We start from the raw sequence: 14,033 nt of genomic DNA, 5'->3' as shown, positions 1-14,033 counted from the left end.
GCATGGCAGAAGAGGAGAATTGAGACCAGAGTCTTGCCCTACCTCAGCAGCTAATTCACATCTGCCTCACATATACCCAGGCAAAGCTAAGGACTAATCCTTTCCCAAGTGTGCTCATGGATACTGCAGAATGTCACCAAAAAAGTGTGCCCCTGGCATTGTGTGAGCTTTATTTCTGCATTAGGGAAATGCTCCTTTATATGCACATATTCCATGGAGGCAGGGGTTATTCCCAAACTAAAGGGCAAATGGCTTTGATAAAGAACGTGTACTGCTCCTATCAGGAGCAGCATGCAAAGTTTTTGTTCTGTGTGTTGATATATTATATGGTGAAATTTCATGCCTTTCATTTTAGAGGACTTTGTAAAGGCTGATTAAATGGCCACCTACCAATTACTGAGTTCTCATGAACAAGAATCACGTCTTTAAGGAAAGATTTGGTCAAATTACCCATAACTCCTGAACAAGCTGAACAAGTGCTGCTCTTCCAGCAGATTATCAGAAACAGCATTAAAAAACTCCCAACAGCAGCAGCAACAACAACCACCTGTAGAAAGTGTATTCCCTCCCAGAATTAGAAGTGTTGAGAAGGCCACAGCAGAAATGTTGGCTCAGTTCCCTCTGCTTCGCCCATATAACACTTCAACCAGACATCTGCAATACACTTTGGTCTGTCTGGTTGCAAAACCAACATCAAACAGAATAACTGATTATTAAACCCTCTGCTCGCACGTTGGTCACAGTGCTCCCGTGCCAAGTTGTGCAATTTATAAATAGACTAAGGTTTGGGGAAGGGAGGAGAAAGAGAAAAGGAAAAAAAACCCTTCAGTTTTGACTCTGTGAAAACAAGTGTGGGTACCTGGAATGTGAATAAAGCATGTGGTGCGTGACACATGCTGGAAAGAACTCTGGAGACGTTCAGGAACAAAGCTAAAAAAGCAAGAAAAAGGCGCTGTGGACACTGAGTCACCTAACGGGGAAATCTGTGCAGAATCCTTCAGTTTTTAAATTTCCATAGCCCACTCTAGGCCAGCTGTCACTTCATGTCTCCATTTCATTCCACCATCCCTTTGGTGGAGGAGTCGTTCAGATGCAATAGTTTCTATGCAAAATTAAACTGATTTAGAGCTGTCTCTCGGGTAGGTTTCCACCGTGCATATGGTCAACCAAGCCACACGTATTACTGATGCCTTCAAAATAAACTTATTTGCACAGTTTGGGGGTGAAATTCTGGTGTTTCTGCTGTTGGGGAGAAGGACAAGCAGTTTAGTTTCATGTCAGAACATCTTTACTGCCAAGGCTAGTTTAAAACTTTCTTTCCCTGTCCAGGTGCACATTCCCTCTCTGACCCACAGCAACAGCCCCCAGAACACAATTTATTCTTTCAGGGCTTCTGCAACCAGAAGAAGATCTACCATTACGCTGCAGGCAGAACTGTGACTACCCTTAGAAAGTGAGAAGCAATTTCTAGCACATGGTAAGTTCAGAACACAGATATTTCCTTTGATTCTGAGATAATAGTTCCCACCATAGAAAGTTTCCATCTCAACACTGCAGACTTCTTTCAGAAAGACTGCTGGAGTATAGAGAAAGCCCAGTCACTACAAGACAATCAGGAACATTGCTGAACACCCCAAGATTTCACTCCAAGTAGAGCTGCCTATGTCCAAACTTTTCTGGATTTGCCATTCTTTCTTCGCTTGAAAATTTTCTCAGGGCAAGATTCAAGCATTTATTACAACCATCTGGGACACCTGGGTGCAATTACTGCTCAGCAGCAGCATTGAGGCTGCTGTGCATCCAGAGATCTTGGAGATTTCCACCAGGGTTGTGCCTGACAGCACATATTCCATCCAGGCAGTCTCAAGAAAGAACATATCAGTGCTAAATCCAGATACACAGAGAGTGCACCAAATGGAGCAATATGGAAGCCAAGAAAAGATCCTGGCAGAAGACAATCCCTCTTGGAACAACGTGCCAAGGGACTGAAAAACTTTTTTAATTCAAATTTTAAGAGGGGGAAAAATAACAACTACAGAAGCTCAGATAAATTGCAATGCATCTGAGTTTGAGGTAGGAAAGAAAATGTCATTTAGAAAGGCCAGCTGGTTCTGCATACAGAAAGCAAAGAAAGGAGACTTTGTCCAAGGTAAAAGCACTTTTCCCCCCTGTACTGGGCATAAAAATCAAGAATGTCCAGTAGAGAGTGATTAAAAGTGTGGTTTTGAATGGAGTTTAGAACCTGACCCTTTTCCCCTGAAAACAGAATGAAGAAATGTGCCACCACAGCCATTTAATCAAGCCCTTGTCATTAAAGTTCTTGTTTGAAAACATTACCTAACAAATATTTGCTGTGTCCTCCAATGGTACAAAAGTCTGGAGTCAAACTTACCTAAATTACAGATATATTTCTTTCAAGGCACAGTGGAATTTTAATTGTGATACCTTATAGGAGGAAAAAAAAGTCCACTATCAAAATATTGCAACTCCATGGAGAACAGAAATTGTGAATTTTACTTAGAGGTAAAACTATGTTTTTCCCTAGTATTTTTGGCTCTTAAGAAAAATTACCCTTCAGCAGAGGAACAGGGAGAAGCTGATGTTGTGGAGGAAGGGGATATTCAAATTATCAAATTCTAGTGTATTAAAAAACCCAGGGGAAATATTATTAATAATAATAATAATAATTTATGATAATATTTAATAATAGTAATGATTTGTGTATTAAATGCAATTTAAAATAGAAAAAGGCCAAATTTTATCTTGAAAATAAATAAAACTAGGACAAACCACTCTCTAAGCCTCATAGATTCATGAATATTAGGCTTCCATTCCAAGAAATTGTCAGAATACAGCTGAAAGTGCATAGCTTGTGGTGATGGATTATAAACTGAAAAAAAGCCTTTGTTTACTGACTGCAAGAGAAAGAACAATAGAAGCATAATAAGTAGACATGTAATGTGACTGAGACAGAAATTAAGGCTGACAACTGCCAAATGGATAAGCAAACAACACAATGCTGGGTAGTCAGAGGCACTGTAATTGCATTCTCCTCTCTGTTCTGGGACAATACAAAACTTCAGAACAGCTTTGAAAAGATTAAGTGCCTGATCACATTATTCTGTTGATGTTTCCTGTCATGTGCCTAGTGTAAAAAAGTTCTAAATGTCCCTCAGCCTCCAGAAGCTACAGCACACCTTGCTCAGGGAAAGCATTTTCAACAGGAGCAATGCAGTGCTTTGCCTGTCATATCCAAGAATTCATGCATAAGACAACCCATGGACACTCTGCCTCTCCTTTCTTTAATTTGTTCTCTTTATTTAGCATTTTTTAAAAATTCAGCAACCTTCCCAACCTGGAAAATTAAAAACCCATGGCTACCTGAGGCTAATTCAAAGCTAATGAAAGTCAATCAGAGCTTACCTGTGAGGAAGGAAGTTTCATTTTATAAACAACTCAGGGCATCAAGTGACACACTATATAAGAAGCAATTCATTCAGTTATACAGATAATATTTTCTCTATAAGAAACAAATACAAATAAGGAGTAACCTATATAATATGAATCAGCCTTTCTTTTGGACTTTCTTTTAGGAAAGGAGGTTACATAGTCTTTTACTTCCTATTTTTTTAGTACCTGTTGCAACTTTGTTTTCTGCCTTTTTGTACTTGAACAAATGTGACATCATTGCATCTCATCACTTCCCTAATCTCCAGTTTCCACAAGATAATTTGCATGATTTTATTCATCTCATTTAAGAAGAGTTTGAAGCTCAAATACTGGCATCTTTTCCTAAATATCTTTCATTTATAATAACTAATATTTCATGAGAGTTTTCTTCCTTTCAAGTTAATATAGCTAACCCTTACTGCAGAGCCTAAATTCATTTCATGTTTTTATTTTAATAAGTAGGTCCTTGTTAGTGCTTGCACAGTGTTACTGCTGTCAGATATACACCATCTGGTGGCTAATAAACAGATGTATCATTTCCAATTAAAAACAAGTATAAAAAAGTATCTTTCAGTCACCTTGGTGGAAGGGGATTGGGTCAGGGAGTACTGAAGCAAACTGGACATCCATATGTCCACAGGTCCTGATGGGATGCACCCACGAGGGCTGAGGGAGCTGGCAGATGTCATTGCAAGGCAGCTCTTGGAAATCTTTGATTGATGGTGGCAACTGGGAGAAGTGCCCAAAAGCTGGAGGAAAACACATGTGACCCCCATTTTCAGGAAGGGCAAGAAGAAGGACCTATGGAACTACAGGCTAATCTACCTAACTCTCATTTGTGCCCATCGCCTCTTGTCACAGGACACAGCTGAGAAGAGCATGTTTCCATCCTTTTCTTACCCCCTGCTCAATATGGTATAAAAATCTTAATTTTTCTGCTCTCTGTACTGACTGTGGAAGTTCACAGATTTGCCATATTGAAAGCTTTCCTTAAGTTTGTGTTTTCTGGGCATAATTTTTATGTGGTGCACAGTTCACGATCTCTTCCCTTGTGATCCTGGTTTTGTCCAATGCTAGAGACAAGTTACTGGATCAGACAAAGCCATGGACTTCCTAATATAACTTATGGACAGAGAGGATCCTCATACAAAAGATCTAAGCATGGGGGAATACCCTTAAACCAGAAATGGGTTGGTCTTGACCCCTGCTTAGCACTCAGGAGCCAGAAAATAACTTTCTCTCAGCCCAGTAAGCCACAGCCAGAACATTCTACAGAGATTAAGACAATAACAGCAGCTCTACAAGAAAGATAAACAGACCTGTAGCCACCCAAATACAGCAGCTGTTTTCTACTCACTGCAGTTCCCAGCCACACACACTTCTAGATTCCTACAAATATTTGCATGCAGGTAAATAGTTAAATGTGCACAACTTCTATTTCCAAATGTGGCCTCTCACCTCTGGTTTTTTTTTCCTCCAGTTTGAAAGAACAAATTTCCATTTCCTATCAAAATACACTGTTGTCACCTCCAAAGACATCACCTGTTTTGGGTGGGACCTGTCAGTCTTGTCCATTCAAATATATAAGTTTTTGGCCGTGAAATTTGGGTATCATTCAGGCACTATTGAACTTAGCCTGAGACAGTTCTTAACACAAAGAAAACTGAATTCTAACTGCCTACAAAATTCCACAGTCAAAGCGGGACACCCTAGGAAGTTGTGCAGCACCCTCAGTCATCAGAGACTTGACTTTGCAGTCCTGATGTAGATACACATATCTTCTGCTGGATCTAGCTTTTGAAAATCCCACTGCAGGAGGAATCTGGGTGGTAATGAGGATCCTGTTGCTCTGACAGTGGTCTGAAGCCCGGGAATTATGTTTATCAGAAAGCAGGGGTCTGTTTTTCCTCACCACTACAATTCAAGCCTACTGGTTTAAAATTCCATCTCTCATACAAGCAACAATAAATAAGACCAAGCCCTTGCCAAAAGAGACAAAGAGAAGCACTTCCTACAGGACTGGCAAAGTCTGTGAAATGCAGAACTGTAAGTAAATCATCTCACTCCAGTCACAGGCCCGCATCCAGCAGAATAATTCAACATAAATTCCTTGGTGATTTATGCACCACGAGCAAAACCCCTCTGCTTTGCAATAAACAATGGCTGGAGCACTTGGGTAAGGCCTGTGATGAGAAGTCCCAGCGAGGGGAGAGAAAACTCTCTACAACTCAGCTGAAAAGTGCTGCCGTAGCATCAAACTCCTAAAATGCAGGACCATTCTCATGGATGTATGGCATGATAATAAAGGCCATTCATAAATAAACTGGGGTTGTGGGCTGTAATGAGATTGTGGAAAGGGAAAAGAGATATAATTATGGAGAAAATGTTGATTTTTCACCAGCTCAGACTCTGCTCCAGAGTCCCACATTCTTCTGGCCCCCTCCAGGAAGCTCTCTGCTTCTGGCAGGAGGGACATCAAGGATGAGTGGATGCTGGCACAGCACCTCCCCTGCACCTAGAGCTTTAATGATGATGAACTGCAAGCTGAACTGATCTGACACTGGGTAGGAATCTTCACCGTAGAGATTCTTGGAACTATAAAAAGATGTTGGCCTCAAAGTGCAGTAGGGTTACAGCAGAAGATATGCTCAGATTATTGCCTCAGGCCTGTGCTTGGCAGAGCTTTGGAAAGGATCTGGATGGACAAGTGCCAAAGATACTGTAGAGCTCATGGGCATATTCCTCCTTAGTGCTGTGTTTGCTCGATTTCTGCATTTTCCCAGGCTTAAAGCAGTTATCTCTTTTTCCTAACACAGAATTCCTTGCAGGCAGCCTCAGCATCTCTGTGAACATTGAAGATTTGCCTGCTAAAGACAGTCAGGAAAGAGTTGCAGGTACACAGTGCATCAGAGAGAGTTTTTCAGTACCTGAGAGATAACCAGATGCTACAGGGGTGTTTCTGCCAAAGTGGTGGCTCCATTCCACAAAAAAAAAAAAAAAAAAAAAAAAAAAAAAAAAAAAAAAAAAGGAATATTTGGTGAGATTAATTCACAATAATAATAAGCAGTGACTGAATAACATTTCCTCTGGGACTGAGCATCACAGACTTTATTTTCAAGTCCTGAGAATTCTAGACATCATGTGGAGCAAAAAAGACTTGAAGATGTGACTGCAAATCATGGTGGTGAACGAAGAAGTCATTTGTTCAGGCATTAGACAGGCTAGAAGGGCTGAGTTGGGGCAAGCTGTAGAACAAATTGATCTTCACCACATTTTTGCAAAGGAAGAAACACCTAGCTTTAAAGACAATAAAGACATCATTTTAGCAGAGCTCCCCTATTCTTATTTTATCTCTCTTTTAAAACTACCGTAAGTAGGGTAAGCAGATACATTCAGGTTTGGGTTTTTTTGGTGAAGATTCATGAAAGAAGCAAAAGGTCAGAAGGCAAACCAGCATTGACAATTTGGGTGCCTGATTGCTTACATTGAGTGCTGTCCTATGCAGGCCCCAAGGCACTCAAAGAGAAGGCAACAGTTTCCAGAGCTGAAATGATCAAACTTTGGATCACAGGTCTGTCACAGCTTTAAAAACTGCCAGGAGAAGCAAGCTCCAGGCTTTAGAAACACAGCATTCATGGCAGGAACAGGGGGGGAACTGGGGATGCTCAGTCAAGAGCAGGTTCAGCATGGGTACAGTGCAATGAAAGGCCAGAATTCATTACACACCGAGGTGAAACAATTTTCCATAGCAAAGGAAAACAGAGTTAAAGATAGGAAGGAGGGAATATATTAGGTAGACAGTTTGACTAACAGAAACTCCAGAGTTTTGATTTATGTTCTATACACTATAAATAATATTTGAGTTAACATGCTTTCCCCTACCTGCTGCTGCAAAAAGAGTTATTGTATACATAGTCTCAATTTCGCATGTCTTCCTAGTCTCAGGCTTTACAGAAAGAGGCATTTGGAGCTTTGAAAGTAATCCAGCTATAGATTATACAGCTGGTTAGCTACTAAGAAATTTGGTGAAGTTCTAGAAATGGGAAATAGAAATTAAAATATGAAAAACCATTAGAAAATGAGCTGGGGCCTGCAGAAGCAGTGATATTAAAATAAGCTCCACCTCAATTAGAAATGAGTCAACTCTGCTTCATTTTCCTGGGGTAAGGTAATCTTATTTTATTAGATCAAGAGATTAAAAGGTGACATCCTCTCTAGAAGGATAGTCTGCTCCTGCAATTTCAGTTCCTATTTGGCTTTCCAGCTGCAGGTGCTTCAAGATGCCCATTAAGAGGAAAATGTGCCAGTTTTCCATGAGTTAAGTTTTTGTCTCAGAAGGAAAACCACATCTTTGTGACATAGTTACCTTAGATTACTCCCTTCATCTGTCATTTAGAGCTCCAAAGTGTTAAATGTTGCATTACAAGCACAAATAAAATTTATCATAAATTACTACTGCACTTCTTGCACTTTTGTGTATTTTCTTGACTTGATAAAAGTCATCAGAGATGTACTGCTAAAAGACAAAAACGATGACTGTAATAAGATCAAGGAATACTTGGTCCAAAGAGAGGGAAAAAAATTCTGAAAGTGGTGCAGTGTTGGAAGAGGTGGAGCTGTGTGATCTCCATCCCAGGAGATTTCAAAATGCATAAGCAATTTGATCTGGCTTTCAAGCCAGCTCTGCTTTGTGCAGACAGGAGGTCTAAGGACAACCTATTAATTCCAAAATCATGTTGTTAAAACTTTGATTAATATTCAATAGCAAAAATAGTAAAAATATAAAACCTGCTTTCTTTATGCAAGGTCATAGAACTCTTAGGGAGCATCTTCCCTGTCTCTGGATCAACAGTAGCATCACTTCAGACCTTGCTAAAAACGGAGTTTGAACTCATCTTCATCTGAGAAAACAAAATCATCAAAAATAGAAGAAAATCACTAAGCCACAGATGTTTTTATAGCATTTTTTATATTACACTGCAAGGATTGAGAGGAATTACTGTTGATAAGTGCATTCCTACAAAAAAGTCACACAAGAGAAACTCCTCTCTAGTGAAAATCAGTACTTAAATTAGGATGCCAGAAAAGGTGTGTTACAACAGACAGACCTCCAGAGCTCTGCATTTTCTAAAACTGCAGCTTTCATATTCTACTTTTTAATATGTCCCTCAGGCCTTCCTGAGATGACTAAGGTCCAGTACTGTTCATTCATCATTTTCAGTGCTTTTAGCCTAAGGTATCTGCTAGAAAATAATTCTTGCTTTCTCTCCCAAATAACTGTTTATAATCCTCTTCATTTGAGTTCAAAAGAAACAAACAAAAAAAAATTGAAGTTTATTCTTGGACATTCATACACTTTTGAAAATAAAGTACTGCATTAGGCAGACTGTGTTTCAAACAATGCATTTTTATATCTGGATGTGCACTGAAAGATGAGGTGTTGTAACATCTTACAAATCAAACTTCAATTCACACTGTATCACTTGCACAATCTGCACTATAGATTTCCTTAAAGCCTTTAACTGAAACTGTTCTGCTGTAGAATAGAAATATGTAACATGCACTGTGTTCTTATTTGGTGAAACCTTCCTTACTCGCAGCTGCATTTACTTGACAAAAAAAAAAAAAAAAATTGTTCTTTCTTATAGCCCAAAGCAGTCCATGAAGCCAGAGAAGGATATTTTTACAGATTAAGAGACAGGAGTGAATGGAATTGTTGGTGTATATTATAATGGTCCTTTATTTCCTTTTGTTATTAAGAACTTTAAAATTTTCCAAGACTGACTGTGCAGTTAAATTCCCTGAGGATTACAGGCATTCAAAGAGAATCCTCAGGCTGTACCGAGAGTGAGCATAACGAATACATGGTTCCTGTCTTTGGTGTACAATCAACTGGGAACTGGCACAACTGTGTGGTCAGAAGGAAGGTCCTGAAGCACCAGGAATAACCTATAATAATTCTACAGTGCCACATCTAATCTTCCAGCATAGACACTTGAGTTAAAGAATGACTTTCAGTTTGCATTCCTACTGAGTAAGAGTGAAACAGTTAAATATATGTTGCAGGCTGGATTTGAAAATTAGCAGCGCACTTCAACAGAGTTAAAGCATTTGAAAATAGCAGGCAGGAAAGGCTTTGAGTAAAAGGGAAGATAAATGCTGCTTCATCCGTCCATCAAAGCCTGAATTTAAACCTAAGTTACACCAGAAAAAAAAAAAAGAAAAAAAAAAAAAAAGAAAGAAAAAAAGTTGAGTATAATCTAAGCAGTCTAAGAAAGGAGGATTACAATAAATTACCAAAAAGCACAAAGTGTGACTGATGTCTGCCAAGGGAATAAGTATCCACATCAAGGCTGAGCTCAGATACCCCCATGGTACAAAAGTGAAATCCACTTCACCAGCAGGAAGACAGGAGTGGCCATTCTCCAGGTACATCTACACTAAAGCTCTAACATTACCCAGGAAATAAAAACCACATTTATTTTAGTGGTAACAGTCAAACTTGCAGTCAAGCAAAATATGGAAGATAAAAGCAAGAAAAGTCATCTCTGAGAAGAGACAATCAATTGCACATGTCTGGTCTTCTTTTTGTTTCTCACAGAAGTTTAAACCACAGGATTTCTATGAAATCATATCAGCACAGTGAAACATTATAATGGAGACAGCAAAATACAAATGAAGATGGAGTGCAAGCATATGTACCTCTATTTTTAACTCAGCTGAGCTGTCAGGTCTGCTAAAACTTGAGAATTCCTCTAGCCCGCCACAGTTTCGTTTAACACTGGTAATATTTACTAACAACACAGCAGGTGCTGTAATCTCATTCTGAGTTTACCTGTTCTATACAGGAGCTTGTCCCACAGTAATTGCCATACAAAAGCTACATAAATTTTGCACAAAACCTTTGAAGCAAAAAAGGTGGAAATTTCCAAGCCTTGCAGAACCTTAGTAGGGTTTGATGGTCTCAGTTCCACTTGCCAGTTTGCAACATCATGCTTCCAATAAGGAGCAATTCCTCTCACATTAAAAGTTAATGATTTACTCTTTGAAAAACTACATACTTCAGCTTTAGCTCAAAATATAACAAAATATTTTACAAAGCTTATTAGTTATTCATATTACCAACAACAGCTTTTGCAGGCAATCACATAGGGGCAGATCATATAATAAAAAAATGGTTGGGGTTTAGTTATTCAAAAGACAAATGGTAACAATTGTCATATTTTTTGTATATACAAATGATTTTAAAACAGATATCTGCTGGGTTTTTTTTCTATTTCTTAATATCTTAGTTCATTTCTTCCTAGATAGACGACTTATAAAAGAATATTTCTAGTCAGCTGTTTACTCAATTTTCTTTTTCTTTACTCAGTATTTAGAGTAGAAACAAAATACGATACAACAAAAATTGTTTTGTTTTGGCTTTCTTTTAGTTATTGTAGGAAATCCTTAAAAATTATGACTGGTTTGTTTTGTCTTATTTTAGAGCCAAATTCTTCCATGATTGTAAAGAAAAAAAATTATAAATATACAAAAAAAACCCTACTGGGAACACATATGGATGTGTTCAGACGAATAAAACTTGTAAAATCAGGAGTAAAAAAATAAAATCTATCTCAAAACTGTCAAATACTTTCACACTGATTCATGATGTGAACACCAGCTTCTGATTATTCGCCAGATTTTGTGACCATACCCTCCAATAAAATTCACCAATGTAAATGGCAATTCCTCTCCTTTGAACAAATAAATACCTGAAAGACCCCAAAACCAAGTATGACACTCTTCCAGGAATAAGCACTAACCAAAAGCATAGGTAACAATGGTTGAATGGATTTTTGTTATAGTAAATTATTATCAGAGCCAAAAAAAAGCAGTGAGGATATTATTTTCAATGTTCTGATCAATCCAAGATTTAATTTGCTGAAGTGAAAATGAATTAATCTGCATCACCTCAGAACAAGGTCCCTTGGTGTTTTTTACAAGTCGACATTACCTTATGAGATCAATAGGCTGAAATTTGTAAAACACTCCATATCTTGCCCATTCTTGATACAGCAACTAAAGAAAGAAAGCAAAAACAAAAACAAAAACCTGAAAATTAACATGAAACAAGTTATCCCTTCTGTTTTCACAAACATCTTCTAAGAGTTAAAAATACTTGCTGCACTCCTGGGGCTGCTAAACCCACCAGTGCCCATAGAAAAGCCACTTGTGTCCCCATGCTGGGGACATCACAGAAGGCCACGTCTGCTGTTGGACATGCAGATTCCCCCACAGCTTACAGAGAACTCAAAGGAAGGACCAGATTCTACAGAAACTTCTTGCAGCTGGAACAGGGGCAGGGATAAAAAGAAACCTTGCAGGACCAGGACCTGGGGTCAGCTGACCACGACACACTCAGCTGCAAGAGGCAAAGAATTTGGGATAGTCTTGCTTATTCCCTCTTTCATTCCCATGATTTATGTGGCACAACCTCACTGTAGAGGATTGTCCTGTCTGCCATAAGGATATTTTCATACAAATATTTGTTCTTTCCTATTCAAATTCATCCCTTGCCATTATCCCCAAGCATTACCTACAAAATTTTATTTATTTCCATAAATAATCATACTAATAAATGCATTCACTCACATATACAGAAGAAGAAAGTTAAAACTATTACATTCCTAAAACTTCCCAAAGGCTGCTTTGAACACAGCTACAGAATGGAATTTGAAGAGCAAAAAGAAAGCTCTGTCTAAAATAGCATTCCATTTAGGAACAGGTACTTTCTGTAAGTTTATAGGAATTTTCTAATCTGCTTCTAATAATAGGAATGCTGTTCTAGTATATGACAATGGCGGATTTCCCAGGTGGGTTACAAAGCCCTCATGGATTTTTTAATGTCAAACATAGAGACAGCAGTGAAGGGTTACAAGTTGCCAGAGGGCCAGAAACTTAAAGACTAAACCAGTGTTTACACTCATGGTGAGTTATTACCATTCTGCTGCTCAATACCTTTCTTAAAAAAAAACTTTTTTTTTTTTTTAAGAGCAGGAATCACACTGAAACTGGGAAATTTCATTAGTCTTAGGAAAAACTGAAACCCTATCAGTCTAAGGTTTTCATTGCATATCTCTAATTTTTGTAGGATGGGACAAAAGTGTTGTGTCACTGTGTATTTTCTCCAAGGAAATCCTGAAGAAGGTTCATAAGGATTAACTTTTTAGGTTATAAACTGGTACATAAACCTTAATTACTTGTGCTGCCCTATTGGCTTAGGTACCCCATAAGGACTGAGTTCATATTTGGGGTTTTTACAAGACAAAACTGAATTCAAATATACAGATATGTTAAAGTGGGCAAAATAAAAGGGGGCAGGAAAAAAAAAAGCTTAAAAATGCCCTCCTTTCTTTTAAACCTGATCAGGGCTCTTCAGGAAATTAAACACTGAGACTATTAGATTCAGATAGAAAACAGATGATGTTATGCATAGGAATACTACAGAAGATTCAAGGCCTAGGCAGCAGGGACATATGTGAATAATCAATGAAGTATTTCTGGAAAGAAGCTTTTATGTTTTTAATACTTAACACTTCATAACTGAGCCTAATAAGCAGAATAAAAAGAAGGCAGCACAAAATACAACTAGTAGAGGGAATATTTTTCCATACACTGGTCCTTCTAGGCCCTCTTCTCCCCCATTCCACAGTACCAAATTTTCCTCCATTGACTAATGTTCATTTAGTTTTTTTTCTCTAAAATATTTGTTTTTCAAGTCAGTAATCTGTGGAGCTGTCTCTCAGAGAAAATTCTGCAAGTCCAGAGGAGACAATGCCTTCATGAACAAAAAGTTCAAAGTAACAGTCACATATAAAAGAGCTTCTTTTATAGTTTGTTTTCTAACTTTGTTTTGCTTACCAAGGTTCATACATTAAATTAAATTGTATACGGCACATGAAGACATCTAGTGGCTGAATGGCAACATTATTTACCAAAAACTACAAAGACGATGTTTTCAAATTTTACTAATTCAGCATTGAAGAAATCAGATTTATTTATATGACCTCCATTTGTATGAACTCAGTCTTCATAGTATAGTAAATATTGGAGGTTTCCAAACATTCCCTTTTTCTTCATTCTGCCCTCTTCCCCTTTCTCTCCCTACTATTTTCCCACTGCATTTCCTATCCCATTGTTTGCATACCAAGGAAAATAAAAAGAACAAACATTAGAGAACAATATAGAAAGGATCTTAATAGATTACTTATTAGTAATCTATAAAACTAAATCGATTATTTAATAGTAATTAAATGTTTTTTTTCCCATTTCTAAAAGTAAGCATATATATTAAACAAATTTTGAATTCACATTGTTTCTCTTGAGGATTGATCTATTTTTGAATGTCTTTTGTAAATTCAATATTTATTTTGTAAATAAAAACTTTATTTACAAAATAATTAGAAGCAGATTTTTAGAAATTGCATGCAATTTAGTTGAATGCACAATCAAATGAAAATTACAACTATATTTTATTTTAGTAACCACAACTCTCTAGGAGCATTTGTTTAGGAAAATAAAAATATTATATGAGTTATTTA

At 37.8% G+C, this 14,033-nt stretch overlaps 1 protein-coding gene across 3 annotated transcripts in view; it reads right to left on the bottom strand.

Moving 5' to 3' along the window:
- Nucleotides 1-14,033, bottom strand: part of ANO2 (anoctamin 2) — a 114,594-nt gene that overhangs the window by 86,810 nt on the left and 13,751 nt on the right. For all 3 annotated transcript variants that reach the window (XM_068190573.1, XM_068190574.1, XM_068190575.1), the window contains exon 8: nucleotides 11,447-11,511. In XM_068190573.1, coding sequence (XP_068046674.1) covers nucleotides 11,447-11,511 — 65 coding nt within the window. The remainder of the gene's footprint in view (nucleotides 1-11,446; nucleotides 11,512-14,033) is intronic.

Source organism: Anomalospiza imberbis, chromosome 5, assembly GCF_031753505.1.
Source record: "Anomalospiza imberbis isolate Cuckoo-Finch-1a 21T00152 chromosome 5, ASM3175350v1, whole genome shotgun sequence".
NCBI classification, from domain to species: domain Eukaryota; kingdom Metazoa; phylum Chordata; class Aves; order Passeriformes; family Viduidae; genus Anomalospiza; species Anomalospiza imberbis.
Note: the sequence above shows the minus strand (reverse complement) of the source record. Positions and strands in the feature narration are given on the sequence as shown.